This window comes from Hemitrygon akajei, chromosome 3 (genome assembly GCF_048418815.1).
Source record: "Hemitrygon akajei chromosome 3, sHemAka1.3, whole genome shotgun sequence".
NCBI classification, from domain to species: domain Eukaryota; kingdom Metazoa; phylum Chordata; class Chondrichthyes; order Myliobatiformes; family Dasyatidae; genus Hemitrygon; species Hemitrygon akajei.
In genome coordinates, this window is record NC_133126.1 from 72715298 (window position 1) to 72732446 (window position 17149).

General features: G+C 38.1%; 1 protein-coding gene across 2 annotated transcripts in view; it reads left to right on the top strand.

The window, feature by feature from the left end:
• spred1 (sprouty related EVH1 domain containing 1) overlaps positions 1 to 17149 on the top strand; it is a 122310-nt gene that overhangs the window by 42365 nt on the left and 62796 nt on the right. For both annotated transcript variants that reach the window (XM_073040113.1, XM_073040114.1), the window contains exon 2: positions 12484 to 12658. In XM_073040113.1, coding sequence (XP_072896214.1) covers positions 12484 to 12658 — 175 coding nt within the window. The remainder of the gene's footprint in view (positions 1 to 12483; positions 12659 to 17149) is intronic.

Consider the following 17149-nt stretch of genomic DNA (forward strand, 5'->3'; position numbering starts at 1 on the left):
TGCTTCTCACAATCTTACCATAATCTGATCTCGCCTTTGCCCCAGCCACTCCAGAGAAAACAACCCATGTTTATCCTTATAGCATGCCCTCTAATGCAGGCAGCATCTTGGCAAACCTTTTCTCCATCCTCTCCAAAGTCTCCTGATGGGGTGACCATAATTGAACACAATGCTGTAGATAGAGCCTAACTTGAGTTTCAAAAACATGCAACATAACTTCCCTGCTCTTGAACTCAAAAGGCAAGCATGTCATATGTACCTTTACCAACTATGTAACCAGCAAGCTAAGGACTTGAACCCCAAGATCCTTCTGCACAACACCACTGTTAAGGGCCTTGCCATTAACAATGAGTGTGCTGTTGCTTTGCATTTGATCTCTCAAAGTGAAATACTTCACATGTTAAACTCCATCCACCATTTCTCCACCCATATCGGAAACTGATCTATATTCTGCTGTATCCCTTGGCACTCTTCTACACTATCCACAGAAGCACCTATCTCCATATAATTTGCAAACTTATTAACCTACCTGATCTGTGCTTTCATCCACATGCTAAATAATTCACAACTGGTATCTGGCATTTGTTCAGAACGCAAGAGGAAGCTAGAAATCCTCGATCCTAAGGAGCTATTTAAGAAGACACAGTACTCCTAGATTTTCATATTTTGTACAGTTCCAGAATGAGGGCTATTGAATCATTCTGTATTCTACTTTATCTACTTCAGCTCCATGCCTTCATGCAGAAAATCCAATGTTCATGTACATTTAGTACCCTATTCTTTATCATGTATTTCCTCGCCTTGTTGGACCCTCAAAACAAAAGTCTCACCTGCCCTTCACCACACCGCCCCCCCCCCCCCCCTCAAAATCATGGGATGGTACTTTATGGTCTTCTGATGAAGGTGGTCATTGTCTACTGCTTGTGTGGGACAAATCTTAGTTCTCACTCAATCTAAACTTGCATTTTAATTCATGATTTGTGATAAGTGGACATGGATCACTTCTTTGACCAATTGCACGTGTTCTCCAAGTAAATATGGCAGTAAGCAGCCTAATTTTCATTCCTTAACTAATGGAAGTTTGAGGTTTTTGTGCTCTTGAAGGGCAGTCATTGTTGGCATTTATGCTGTTGCGAAATTGATTCATTTTGATTTGCAGCAGTCGTGATGAAGTTACTCTGTCAAAATGGTAAGGGAGGGTGTTGCAGGGTTTGGCCCATATGGCTTTAAAGGACCATTGATGTTTCCATTTTTTGGTCAAAATGATGTGCAACTTAGAGGGATGTTGAAAATTAATTATTCAAGGTTGCTGGAGGAAACTGCCCTGGTAGAGACAATTCACTAAATGTGAGGTGTTTATGTGATCATACATATAGAATAGTATAGCACAGTACAGGCCCTTCAGCCCACAAAGTTGTGCCAACCCTTAAACCCTGCCTCCCATATAACCCCCCACCTTAAATACCTGTCTAGTACTCTCTTAAATTTCACTAGTGTATCTGCCTCTGTTGTGATGGAAAATAACTGGTTCTTTGAGTCTCAACAATAGAGGCCTGGACACACACAGTTTTAATAATAAGGAATTTATTTACAAGGGGAAGTCGGGTCAACACAAGCAACTACAATATTCTAACAAAAAAACATTTAGGGTTAACATGTGTGGGGAAGATTGGGTCGGCTGTACAATACACAGAATGAGGTGTGGGGACAGGGTGCAGTTACATGTACAAAGAACAAGGGAAAAGCACTACGACAGTTATCCCCCTTGACCTTGGATAGCTTCGGCTCCCTTACCAGGACCAATGACCTTCCCAAACATAAATCAATGCACTTACCTTCAATGAGGTGGTCTGTAAGAGAGAGCGAGCCAGGCACATGTCTCACCGTTTATAGCATGGGGCTGGGCGAGATAATCCATTTAAGGTGACCAATAATTTAGGTGTACGTTGATTAGTTGGGAGGGACCAAATGTTGATTGGCGTATGGTGTGTCCTCCGACCAGCCAGGTGCCAGTGCATCTGTCACGTGGCCGGTATCTCTGGATACAGCCTCCACCACTGACTCAGGCAGTGCATTCCACGCACCAACCACTTTCTGAGTAAAAAAAAATCCTTTATCTAATATCCCCCTTGAACTTCCCACCCCTTACCTTAAAGCCATGTCCTCTTGTATTGAGCAGTGGTGCCCTGGGGAAGAGGCGCTGGCTGTCTGCTCTATCTATTCCTCTTAATATCTTGTATACCTCTATCATGTCTCCTCTCATCCTCCTTCTCTCCAAAGAGTAAGTCCTAGCTCCCTTAATCTCTGATCATAATGCATACTCTCTAAACCAGGCAGCATCCAGTTCTCCTTTTGGTAGCACGTGGTTTAATACATTTTAACCGAATTCATTTCAATTCCATTTTTAAGCATAAGATTTAAGATGGATAAAGGTTAGAAGAAATGTAGATTACTACTAATGCAGCAGGCAAAACATAATCTACAGGTCCAGATTTAAGGAACTTTTCACTTCTATTGGCATTTAGTTGGAGCTGTTGGGTTATATTGGAAATTCGACTTTGGAGATCTTAATTTGTACTGGCAAGAGTCTGAATTGACACTTCAAAGTGAGTCTTGTTTTATGTTGTAATTAGTCAGACTTTTAATAGTGATGTATAACAAATTAAATTAGTTTCAAAGATATCTTGGGCATGATTATAACTGAACCAGTAATGTTGTGCAATGAAAATAGAATCCAAAGGGAGAGAAGGAGATGTTTCCTATTTGTGCCATGTAATAACATTGATTAGAAGCAAAAAAAATGCTAAAATGTTCAAAATATCACTGAGTATTACATGGAACCATCCAGCAGAGGAAAACACCCTTCAATCCAGATCTGTGTTGACCGTGATGCCAATTACATCTGCCTGCAGGGGATCAATATCCTGTCCTGACATTGTATATGCCTCTTCAGTGCTGCCATTGAAACCGCTTCACCATTTCCCCTGTTGTGCTTTTCAAGCACCCACTGCTCTGTGTGTGTGAGTGTGTTGTGTACTGTTGAAGAAATTATAGTGCATGTAAACTGCTTACAATAATAGATTAAATAAACAATGCTATAATATTTGGAAGTAAAGATAATCTTTTCAGTAGTTTAAAGGTTGTAAATTTTTCAAGTAAACAATTAGTTTGCTGAATGAGATCCTGAAGGTGCAAACCTCTGCTCATTTTTAGGTTATTTCAGTAAAAGTATTGTTACTAGAAGCAAGTTTATATGAAACACGATCATAGCTTTATTTACCAATGGGTTCTCAATTACAGATCATGATTGATGACCCATAAGACTGCAAGTGCTGGGATCTGGAGCAACACAAGATACTGGAGGACTCAAAGTACTTTAATCACCTTTCAGTTTTAGGAATTAGCAAAAACCAAGTAATTGCAGTTACCTTGAAACTTAAGAGTAATGTTGCTTCATAAGAATTTGGGCAAAATTGTATTTAATGCAATATTTGTTTACATTTAACAATTTTAATCTTTCTTTTGTTTTTGAGATTCTAGTTCCAATATTTACTGTGGTATTTTAATTTATAGGGTCCAGATACCCATATACCTGGCTTGTTAAGGTGCAGCTAGCATCTATAGATCTATAGTAGTGGTTTGTGTTGCTTGCAGTTTGAAAACAATGAGAGCTACAGATGATTATCTTTTTTGTCACAACATGCTCTGCCCCATTCCCATTCTACATCTTGGGCTTAATGCATAAATTTTGTTTTAGACTAAGCCATCTCTTTGCATTGGTTTTATTTTTAATCTCTTCATCTCCTAATGTGCTCGTATGCAGCAATCAGTGGTGTGCTTGAAAGAAACTGAAATAAAAGTTCAGAGCAGGAAATGAATCACAAGGTTTTCTCAGTGGCTGAATTTGAGAAATAATGTTCACTTTAGCATGAGAGATTTGAATTAGAGAACAGTGATATTTAACCACCCATCAGCAGTTTAGGTGCAAACAGTCCTTTTCCAGTCAAAAATTTGATTTTCTTTTTTGTAATTTTTCCTTGTTTATCTAAGTGGATAAAGGAAGATGGGACTTTGTCTTAATACCTTGAAAGAAATAAAGAAGGGGTGAAGATAATAAAAGGTAATATTTCCCAAGGTGGAAAGGGCTTATACTAGGGGCATAATTTTAAGGTGATTGGGGGACGATATAGGAAGGATGTCGGAGGTAAGTTTTTTTTTACACAGAGTGGTGAGTGCTTTGAACGCTCTGCCAGGGGTGATGGTAAAGGCAGAATGAAGGCCAAGGTGGAACCATTTGCCTTTCTGGAAGAACATACAATACAACTTTATTCTTTTGAGTTGATTATCTCCTGTAGCTTTTGATTGTTTGCCCACCACTTTAAATTAATGGTTCTTGATCTATCACTCAGGGTGGTGATTACAATGTCAATATTCCTGAGCTGTAATCACAGAGCAACCTTCAGATCTCTTACTGCTGGTCTGTCCATAAGGGCTCTAATGTTCAAGTGTACAAAGTAAATTTATTATCAAAGTGCATATATGTCACCATTACAACCCTGAGCTCATTTTCTCACTGGCATACTCAATAAATCCATAATAGAATAATAGCTATAATAGAATCAGTGAAAGACTGCACAAACTTGGCCGTTCAACCAGTGTGCAAAAGACAACAACCTCTGCAAATATAAAAGGAAAGAAATAATAAATAAGCAATAAATATCAAGAACATTGTATAACTGATGAACATCATATTGAGTTGAATATGCTTGTGAATGTTGTCTTTTAATGTATTGCATACTAGTCACAGCACTGACTTAATAGATTGAGATCTAATCTAGTAGCAGGCAAGTACAAGGTCACTCTGTGCTATGGACTGAGATGATGTGTGGGTAGCAATTGTATAAGTGTAATGTAGCTGAACCTGGTCTTGGACTTGCTTGATGTCCATTAGTATTTTCAAACAAGCACTAGTAACCAGTTAAGATTAGAAATATTAACTAAGTATATGTTATTGATAGGAAAGGGCTAAACTGTTGAAATTCAGTTGCATAAAGGATAGGGGGATAGTGAAAACTCCTTGTGAAAGACCAGAGTGTGGTTAGAAATGCATGACTAATTGAGAGTGCATAAATGAAGTGATGCTTGGGTGGTGCCAAAACTTATCCTTTAGATTTGGAGGTCGGTATAGGATGCCATAATAATAGAATGGTATTAGCACAGAGGGAAGTCATTTCTGCCTTTTAAATCAATGCTAGCTGACTGCAAGAACAGTACAGTTAGTCCCACCCCTCCGCCCTTTCTCTTTACCTCTGCAATTCATTTTGTTCAGATTCAAATCCAGATTTTTTTTGAAAGTCACAATTTAATCTGCCTCTATAGCCTTGCATTTTAAATGTTAACTACTCACTGCACTTATTTAGTAAGTTTCCTGATAATCACTAATGGGAACAAGTTTGTTTGCTCTATTGTAACTAGATCCCTAATGAATATCAGTTTTAAAATCCAAAGACTATGTTTGTCTCTTGCTCCAGGGGAAATATCCCTTGTTCTCCAGCCATTTTCTCGTGCCTGAAACCATTTTGTAAATATTTCCTACACCCTCTCCAATACCTTCACATTCTTGTAAGAGTACTTTGTCTAGATTTGGATACATTATTGTATTTGTGACTGAGCCAGTGCTCTATGAAGGAGGCTCCTAACTTCTGTTTTTATATTACCTATGCGAAGCCTGGGATTTTTGACTTTGTAACCAATTTGTCAAACTGCTCTTGCTACTTTCCAAAGATTGTAACAGCTCTCTGTTCCTGCAACCCCTTTAGAATTGTGCTCTTTATATTATTCTGCCCCTCCTTGTTTTTTCCCGTTAGATATCCCCGTTTATATTAACGCTTATCTACATGTTTGCCCATTTTACCCGCCTATCTATTCTCTCACTGTTCTTCCAAGTTTAGTGTTGACTGTATGTTTTAAAAAATGCCCCTGTATGTCCAAATTCAGATCATTAGTATCAGTGAAAGCAGATCTCAGCAAAGAATTTTGGTAACACTTTATATGTTCCAATCCAAGCAAACAACCGTGTAGATAATTTCTTATCTCTGCTACCATCATCCTTTCTATTCCAAGAACCCACCTACCACCACCATCACCTCCCCCATCCATTGGCACCTCCTCAGAAATTACAGATTGGAATATTATTCTCATTGCCTTCCATTTAACCTCTTGTGTTTATCAGCAACCTAATGTTCTGACTTAGTAGCATTAAAATACATGGAGCCTGCAGAGTACAGTTTTGTGAAGGAAATGACTCATAGTTATCTAGTTGCATTTCAATTAATTGTGGAAGAGAACATTTGATGAAAGAAATGAATCAAGGGTGACAGAATTTGCATTTTTTTAAAACTATTTCTGTATTCCTTCCAGAGATCTAATCAGACAAAATAGTGTCAATGATTTTTGGTTTGTAAGAAGAGCTTTAGTTGGTGTAGAGACTTAAAGAATGAATTTCAGATTGGCTTAGATGGCTGAAAGAATGACTGTCAATTGTAGGATGAGATGGGCAGGGTGTGACTGCAGCCCGTGTGTATTTTAAGTGGAGTAGGGTGAGATGTTAACATGTTAGAAGTTTTAAAGCCAGGGAAGTTTGAATTAAAAATGGACAATGCTGGATTGCCCAGCAGGTCAGACGGCATCTGTGATAAAGTAAATTAAGTTGGTGTTTTAGTTCAAAGGCCTTTAATCAAAATACTTAAACTTGTGAAGGGTCTCAAACCTGAAATTTCAAGACTTTCTCTTTCTACAAATGTTGCCTAACTTGCTGGGCATTTACAGCATGTTCTATTCTGATTGATGAAGAAAAGGTGTAGGGTATTTTCAGCATTCATTGAGATGTGAACCCCTGTTGTTGGATGATGTTGTAAGTGATGGCACAAGGAGTTCAACTGACTTCTTTGAACTGATACATAAATGTTAAATATGGTGTGTTTTAATTGAAGTTCAAAATGCTATTTATCTTGCTGTGAACATGGCTTGTGCTCTATTTAAGTTTTAAAAGCATCTTCTAAGAAATCTCTCATCACTAAAAGTGGTAGCAGCCATTTGCTTGAACACTGAAAGCAAGATTCCCATGTTAAGTGTGTTTAAAAATAAATTCTAAAGTAATACAAAGTAGAAAATGTTGGAAGCATTCATTGGGTTGGGCAACATCTGATAAGAGTATAGTTGAATTTTATCAGAAAAGAGAAAGCAAGTTTTAGTCAGGAGAGAAAATGAGGGATAGATGGTAGAGCAAAGGGAATACCTTTGGAGTGAGACCTGATGACTTAATGTGGCTGTTAAAATCAGATTAAGTTTCTTCGATTGTTTTCTGTATTTATTCTGCAATTTTGTGATTTTTTTAAAGTATAGCAAAATGGGGCAAAAAAGTGTCTGGCATTTATTTCTTTGCCCAACCTTCTGATAAATCATTGCAAGTGGATGTTGTGCATAACTGAATGTAATAGTTTCATCAATAAACCTTGGTACAACATTGAAACAGTAGTGCAATTATTGTGCTCAGTTTCTGATTTGCTGTTGGCTGGAAAGCTCCTGAGGAAAAATGAGCTTTTAGGCTGTAGTTGAAAGAAGATAGCATACTTGCTTTTTGAAATGATTGATTTGGCTACTGGGTTTCCTGGACTTGCTGTGAATTGATGTGATTTATTTGACTGTACCTAGTTTCATTGTGATGCTACTCGCTCTTTAAGCAGAACTGCCATGGACACAGTTAAGCATAATTCATTATGGAAGGAATGAGATACCAATATCAAATTCTAATGGTTGATACTATTAATTGTATTGAGTGCTTGATGTTATTGTTTCTGGACAAGCATGAATAATAATATTTAAATTACACTTTCAGGAAGAGATAAATTAATATGAAATGAGTTAGAAAAAGAAACACATATTTGCAAGATGTTTTCCAGTACATCCCCACTAAAAATGTATTTTATAGTACATGGTCAATGTGATAATGTTTGAATTGAAGCACAAAGTTTTCACCCAAGATCTCAGAAGCAGTATATTGATGAACAGATCATTTGATTTAGGTACTGTTGATTTAGAGGTATTAATGTGAGAAATCTCTGCAATAATTATTGGGATGGAGGTAGGTGTTGGAGAAGATAGAGAAATGTTCATGAAATGTAGAATAGTGTTTTTACTTCAATAATTTCAGCCCTCCTAGTTCCTTGGCCCTTTACCCAAAGAGGGCATTTGGAGAGGCATCACGTAGTGTTAGAAATTTCATCTGCAGACTCTGCCCTACTGTTCCTTTCCTTTAATTAATGAAAATGACAAACTAGAAATGTTCAGTTACTTGCCAAATATATAGTTTTTCGTTATTGAAATCAGTGCTAAACCTGACTATATACCATTGCTGAATGTGGACCAAGGAGGCAGCTTGGTTTTCACATTGTTTAAAATCAAATGGGCAGTAACTACCCCCCCCCCCCCACATGAAGTTTTTTTGGGAAAGATAGATTATTCAGTGGCCATTTGTTTTTTGTGATTTGAAAATTTGTAAATATTTTATGGTTTGAGAATTCCATTGTTTCGAAAGCACTAATTCCATAAGTCAGTTGTTTGTCGGTGTCATGATTTTGCTGTAATATGGATTAATGACCAAACAAAACAATGCCTTTAACGTCAGTTTGAACACACTAACGTATAACAACGTACAAATGCTTCCCAAAAATTAATCATTCCTTGACTTGGCTTTAGATATGATTTGTGATAGTCATAAAAGGAACGGTTGCAAGAAAAGTTTGTGAACCCTTTGCAATTACCAGTTTTTCTGCATTAATTACTCATAAAATGTGTTCTCATCTTCATCTAAGTCACAATAATTGACAAACATAATCTGCCTAAACTAATAACACACAATCAATTTTATTTTTCCTCATTAATACTTAGTACACCATTTAAACAATCACAGTCTTGGTTCAAAAAAGTATGTGAACCTCTGGGGTTCTTGGAGTCTTCCTCAAGAGCTCTTTGGAGTCAGGTGTTCCAATCAATGAGATGAGAGTGGAGGTGTGGGTTGCAGAAGTGCCCTGCCTAATTTAAAAAAAGACACACAAAGTCAGGTTACTGCACAGCCTGCTGTGCACAAGAAAAATCTGGTTATGTGCACCCTGCTTCGATCAAAACAAGTTTCAGAGGACCTTAAAAAAATTGCAGAGGTGCAATGCACGAAGCTGGAAAAGGCTACAGAAACATTTCTAGAGATCTAAGTGCTCATTAGTCCACAGTAAAAGAAATTGTCTGCAAATGGAAGAAATTCATTACTGTTGATGTCTCCCTAGGAGTGGACATTCTGCCAAGATCACACCAAGAGCACAACGTGCAATGCTGAAGGTAAAAAAAAGAACCTAAGGGCAACAGCAAAAGACCTACAGAAATCTCTAGAAATTGATAAAGTCTCTGTTCATGTGTCCACTATAAGAAAAATATTGAACAAGAATGGTGTTCATGGAAGGACACCACAAAGGAAACCACTGCTCTGCAAAAGAAAAACATTGCTGCATGTCTCAAGTTAGCAAAATATGTCCTGGATGTTCCACAATGCTTTTGGGACGATATTCTGTGGAAGGATGAGACGAAACTTGAACTTTTTGGCAGAAATGGCACTGCACACCAACACCAAAACCTCATCCCAACTGTGAAGCATGGTGGAAGGATGGGTTGGGGTTGCTTTGCTGCCCCAGGGCCTGGATAGCTTGCAGTCATTGACGGAATAATGAATTCAAAATTCATTCGAGATGTTTTACAGGAAAATGTCAGAGTAGAGATCTGTCACCTGAAGCTTAATAGAAGTTGGATGATACAACAAGACAGTAATCTGAACCACAGAGTAACTCAAAATAAGAATGGTTTAAGAAGAAGAAAATTCATGTTTTGGAATGATCAAGTTAGATTCCAGATCTTAACTCAACTGAGATGCTGTGGCGTGACCTGAAGAGGGCTGTTCATGCAAGGTATTCCAGAAATATTGATGAACTTAGACAGTTTTGTTTGGAGGAATGGTCTAAAATTCCTTCTCACTGTTGTGCAAGTCTGATCAGCAGCTACAGGAAGTGTTTGGTGGAGGTTATTGTTGCTAGAGGAGGTGTCACTAGTTATTAAATACAAGGGTTCACATACTTTTTCCAGCCTGGACTGTGAACGATTAAACAATGTGTTCAATAAAGACATGAAAAGTACAATTGTTTTGTCTATTTGGTTAAGCAGATTATGTTTTTGTTTATTATTTTGGCTTAGATGAAGATCGGACCACATTTTATGAGTAATTAATGCAGAAAGCCGGTAATTACAAAGGTTTCACAAACTTTTTCTTGCAGTTGTACCTTGTAATCCAATTTTCACTGAACAGTTATCATTGCAGAAGTAAAAAATTATATATTTCAATGAGAGGGCATAGGATTAAAATTATTTGGACTCAAGCTGGGCAAAAATCAGAGGCTAGAAGACAGAAAATATAATTGGCCATCTCTTCCCCTCCATAGTACCGTAGATTTCGCACTACAGAGCACACCTGATTAAAAGCCGCTGGCTCTAATTTTAGAAAGAAAATCAATTTTGTACTTGTACAAGCCGCACCGGATTTTAGGCCGCAGGTGTCCCACGTTGTAATATGAGATATTTACACAGAAAGATATTACACGTGAGGATTTTTTAACTTTTAATTAAATCCATATGATAACATAAACAAATACATATTGCAAATGCTTTTTTTCGAACCGTGCCTGTAACACAGCTACTTTTAAATATACATACGTATCGGTAACACACAAATTACGTTGCGTATACATTCCAATATCTCCTAACGACTGGTAAAAAAATATATACTGCAGCCTACCAGGAAAAGTTATTGATCGCCTTTAACTTAAAAGCAGCGTTTCGCGCTCGCCTAATGCCGCTCGCCCCCCACCTTCCCGTTTATCGCAAACCGGTATTTCCCACAAGACGCGGCGAAACCGGATGTGACGTCATAGCATCCCGGGATGTAGTACTTCTAACTTTAACTAGAAAATACTAACAAATGAATTACCAAGCGAAAATATTATAAACTAAATAACTGCCATAAAGGCAGCACAATGCTTTTCTTCGAGTGTTTTCCATGTTGATGAGGGTGAGTACAAATGACTGATTTACAATAATTTAATTGTGAAAGTGCGCTTGATTTATTGTACAATTTCATTGGACCTCTGTGAACTACTCATCAATTTTATTGGTCTACTGTTACGAGGCAAAATGTTTTTGGCGGCATGAAAAAAAAACATGCATTAGCCGCACCGTAGTAAAGGCCGCAGTGTTCAAAGCTGTTCAAAATGTGGGAAAAAAGTAGCAGCTTATAATCCGACATCTACGGTAGTTAATTCTGTTTACTTAATATGTATTATTGTTGTTTGGGTGTCTTGTCATATGAATGTTACCCAATAACTTAGGAAGCAAAGAAAGAGAAGGAGAAACTGGAAAATGTTTATTGGTGAATGCATTCAAGAATCTGAAAGCTTGTTTATTCTCATCATTACCACTTCCAGAAATATTTAAATCCCTTTGTTCATTTCAGCTTCTTATAACTTATTAAGGGTTTCAAGTGCTTCTTCGAGGCCCTTGTACTCCTTCACAAATCCCATTCTTAGAAATCTAAGGGAATGGGTTCATTAAAAGCATCAGATAGGAAAAGCAGATGGTAAAGGACCTTTCTGGTAAAATTGAGTATGGTACTGACAATAGTTTGTAGGCATTCTGTAGCTGTTTATGGTACTGTATTGGAAGGAATTTTGACTGGCAAAAAATATATTGCTGAATGTATAAAAAGAAATAACTGCATTCCTACTTGCAAAGTTTTATATGATGGTCAGGTCAACCATTTATGGGGAGAGAAGTAGATTGCTTTTCACAGTAACAACCATTTAAAATGATGAATCTGGAATGTAAACTTAAGCTGTTTGCACAGATGCTTTAGCTTTCATGAAATAATCTCTTCATGTAGAAAATAGTTTGCCAGTATTAATTTACAAGTGGAAGGTATGCTAATTTAATGTTGTTTTCTACACCTTTTCAGCTTTATATGAGTACCACACATCAAAATTACTTAGAACTAGTTGGAACTCTCAGGGCCCCCACATCTATTTAAATATCAGTACGTTATGCGTACTTATAATTACTACAAATTATATCTTCGTCATTGGTTGAATATTATGGTAATCCACCATTCTGCCAATATCCTGATTTCAGCCATATTTTTCTGAGGAAGTGCTTAAGAATAATTGTTTAAGTTCTTTCCCAACTCTTGATACAGAACTATATTAAAGGAGACTTTAGTGTAAATAATTATAACTTATGAACTTTGGATGTTATGGGAAGAAATTATAGCTGGATATAAGAAAATGAATTTGCTGAGGTTAAAACCCTAATATTTATTTGGCCTTCTTTTTGCAGTGATAGTTACTTTGCACGAGTGCGAGCAGTGGTGATGACCCGTGATGACTCGAGTGGAGGATGGGTACCACTGGGAGGGGGCGGCCTCAGCTGTGTCACTGTTTTTAAAGTTCATCTGGATGACTGTGCTCGCGATGATTTTCTTATCCATGGGGAAAGGCTCCGGGACAAAACAGTAGGAAATACATTTTTTTTTACAATTTGTTTTAGTAACTTGTTGAAGCCAATGTTTAAATGATTATTAACATTGGGCAAAGGAAGGAATAAAATTATCCATACAACTGCATTTTTGTGTGGGTGGAATATTTCTGCGCATATGAATATAATATTTGTGTATGTTCTGTGTTTACTTAATGCCATTTTGTTCCTCCCCTCCCCTTGTTAAGTTATGGTTCCTCATCTTTTAAAAAAAATTAAATGTTCACTGTTTTCAGAATTTTAATAAAACAACAAAAAGATTGTTATTTTTAATATCTAAACTGAACAGATACAGAATATGCATTGCATGTTTTACTTGAACTGAGCTTCCATGCTGTGACCTAGGATTTCAATTTTCGATACTCTGGTGCATCATACTGTGAAAACCTTCTTCAGTTTCTTGTATGATTGGTTTTCTCAGTCGGTTAAAAATTAGCTTTATTCATCACATGTATGTTGAACCATATAGTGAAATCTATCATTTACATCAAATCAAATGGTTGCCACGCTTCTGGTGTTGTTGTGGCACCTCTAAAACTCACTAACTTGAACCGTACGTCTTTGAAATGTGGGAGGAAACCAGAGCACCCAGAGGAAACCAACATGGTCATGGGCAGAATGTACAAACTCCTTACAGGCAGCAGTGGGATCTTTCATCTGGTGCTATAAAGTGATAAACAAATGCTACCATGCTGTAAACTAGGCTCAATACACCTGGTTTCTGAAAAAAACAAACGCTTGTTATGAATTTCACAGAACCTCCCTGGCGACCATTATGCTAGCAAAAGATTTTCAGATTTTGTTGCCGGTTTTTCAGCATCATCCAGCCATTACCACTGTTTGTTTTGCTATTTGGACATTGCCCATCACCACTTGCACTTAAGAAGGTGATGATGAGCTATCATTGTGAACCACTGCTGCCTTGCTCATGAAGGTAATCACTGTAATAAAAGAGAATGAGTTAATGCTTTCAACATGGCAATAATGAAGGAATGGCAAAACATTTCCAGGTCAGGATGGTATATGACAGGGGAACCTCGAGAGGGTGCTATTGTCGTGCCCCTGGAGAATTTTTCTCAGTGTTAGAGGTTGCTGTTAAAGTAGCAAAGTGAATAAGTGCAGTGCGTTTTGTAGATTGTATATAGTCAAACCCTTTTGTATAGTAGTAGAGGGAATGAGCTTCTAAGGTGGCAGTGTCCATGATTGTGTAGAGCTTTTTAGTTGTCTGCACACCATCATTCATTGTAGGTGATATAAAGGTTTGAGTTGTCAGGTGGTGAGTTATTCATCACAGGATACCTAGCCTCTGGCCCATTCCTGCAATATCATCAGCAGTGAGCCCAAGATATTGTTACCGGGAGGCTCAATAATGGTGCCAATGGATGTCAATGATAGGTAGCTATGTTGTCTTATTGTAGAAGATGATGTCTGACCAGTTTACTGTGATTAGTTTATTAATACCAAGCTTCTGTGTTAATTTAGTTTAATTGTTAGTTTTTATTGAATTGCACCCTGTTCCCAGAAATTAGGCTCTTATTAATAAACAGTAGGATGGGTTGGGGTGGGAATGGGGTTTGTGAAGCAGTTGGTGAATGAGAAAGATGCCACTCTCAACACTTTTGCATTATTATATTGATTTTTAATTTGGAATTTTGGTTTAAAATCATGGTCCTGACAATGACTCCCATGTCCTGTAAATGAGTGGGGAAAAATATCAGACTGGAGGTCTGTTCTGTTTAATTACTTTCATGACCCCATTCTACGTGAATATAAATCACCATCCTGCGTTGATCTTTAACTTCCTAAACTTTTTCCAAAGTTAAAGGCCACTTAATTTTCTTACATCTTTGTTGTTTCACAGCTGTTTAAGATTTGTTAGTTTACTTAAAAGTATCCTTGTAGCTGATTTTTGTGCCTTCTATCTATTAGGTATTCTTCTTGTTGTGCATAATGCTTGGTTTTGCACTAAATTGCTATTTATTTTGGAAGAGTTTCATTCATAAAATAAATACTTGAGATACTCAGCAGGCCAAGTTTCAGTGCTTTTTTTCTTAACCTCTTCTCCTTCTATGATGTCCTAAACATTAACCCCCTGCTATTTCTTCATGTCCATTTATACGTGTAATTTCATTTGTTTCCAATACATTGTACATAGTCCCTCTCCCATTTCAATTCTGAGACTTTCATTTTTCCTTGCCCATTCCCAGGTTCTTCCTTTTGCACAACAGCTAGCCCATATTCTATATAGTCATTGCCTTCCTGCTTCCAACCCAACACTCAAATCTATCTGGACATTCTGGAATGGGAGGGTGAACAGCCAGTGGTCGTGGTGCACGTAGGTACCAACAATATAGGTAAAAAACGGGATGAGGTCCTACAAGGTGAAGTTAGGGAGTTAGGAGATAAACTAAAAAGTAGGACCATGAAGGTAATAATCTCTGGATTACTACCAGTGCCATGTGCTAGTCAGAGTAGAAATAGGAGGATATTTCAGGTGAATACGTGGCTTGAAAAATGATGCAAGGGGGAGGGATTCAAATTTCTGGGGCATTGGAACCAGTTCTGGGGGAGGTGGGACCGGTAGAAACAGGACGGTCTGCACCTGGGCTGGACTGGAACCAATGTCCTAGGGGGAGCGTTTGCTACCGCTGTTCAGGAGGATTTAAACTAATGTGGCAGGGGGATGGGAACAAGTGCAGAGAGACAGAGGAGTGTAAAATGAGGGTAGAAGCAAAAAGTAGTAAGGTGAAAAGTAAAAGTGGCAGGCAGGCAAATCCAGGGCAAAAAGCAAAAAGGGCCACTTTTCAACATAATTGTATAAGGGCTAAGAATGTTGTAAAAACAAACCTGAAGGCTTTGTGTGTCAATGTGAGGAGCATTCGTAACAAGGTGGATGAATTGAATGTTCAGATAGTTATTAATGAATATGATATAGTTGGGATCACAGAGACATGGCTCCAGGGTGACCAAGGATGGGAGCTCAACATCCAGGGATATTCAATATTCAGGAGGGATAGACAGGAAAGAAAAGCAGGTGGGGTAGCATTGCTGGTTAGAGAGGAGATAGAGAGGAAGGACATTAGCCTGGAGGATGTGGAATCGATATGGGTAGAGCTGCATAACACTAAGGGGCAGAAAACGCTGGTGGGAGTTGTGTACAGGCCACCTAACAGTAGCAGTGAGGTTGGGGATGGCATTAAACCGGGAATTAGAAATGCGTGCAATAAAGGAACAGTAGTTATAATGGGTGACTTCAATCTACATATAGATTGGGTGAACCAAATTGGTAAGGGTGCTGAGGAAGAGGATTTCTTGGAATGTATGTGGGATGGTTTTCTGAACCAACATGTCGAGGAACCAACTAGAGAGCAGGCCATTCTAGATTGGGTATTGAGCAATGAGGAAGGGTTAGTTAGCAATCTTGTTGTGCGAGGCCTCTTGGGTAAGAGTGATCATAATATGGTGGAATTCTTCATTAAGATGGAGAGTGACATAGTTAATTCAGAAAGAAAGGTTCTGAACTTAAAGAAGGGTAACTTTGAAGGTATGAGACGTGAATTAGCTAAGGTAGACTGGCAAATGATACTTAAAGGGTTGATGGTGAATATGCAATGGCAAGCATTTAAAGATCGCATGGATGAACTACAACAATTGTTCATCCCCGTTTGGCAAAAGAATAAACCAGGGAAGGTAGTGCACCCGTGGCTGACAAGGGAAATTAGGGATAGTATCAAGTCCAAAGAAGAAACATATAAATTAGCAAAAAAAAGCGGCACACCTGAGAACTGGGAGAAATTCAGAGACTAGCAGAGGAGGACAAAGGGCTTAATTAGGAAAGGGAAAAAAGATTGAGAGAAAGCTGGCAGGGAACATAAAAACTGACTGTAAAAGCTTTTATAGATACGTGAAAAGAAAAAGATTGGTCAAGACAAATGTAGGTCTTTTACGGTCAGAAACAGGTGAATTGATCATAGGGAGCAAAGACATGGCAGACCAATTGAATAACTACTTTGGTTCTGTCTTCACTAAGGAGGACATAAATAATCTTCCGGAAATAGTAAGGGACCGAGGGTCCAGTGAGATGGAGGAACTGAGGGAAATACATGTTAGTAGGGAAGTGGTGTTAGGTAAATTGAAGGGATTAAAGGCAGATAAATCCCCAGGGCCAGATGGTCTGCATCCCAGAGTGCTTAAGGAAGTAGCCCAAGAAATAGTGGATGTATTAGTGATAATTTTTCAAAACTCCTTAGATTCTGGATTAGTTCCTGAAGATTGGAGGGTGGCTAATGTAACCCCACTTTTTAAAAAAGGAGGGAGAGAAAAACCGAGGAATTATAGATCGGTTAGTCTGACGTCGGTGGTGGGGAAAATACTAGAGTCGGTTATCAAAGATGTGATAACAGCACATTTGGAAAGAGGTGAAATCATCGGACAAAGTCAGCATGGATTTGTGAAAGGAAAATCATGT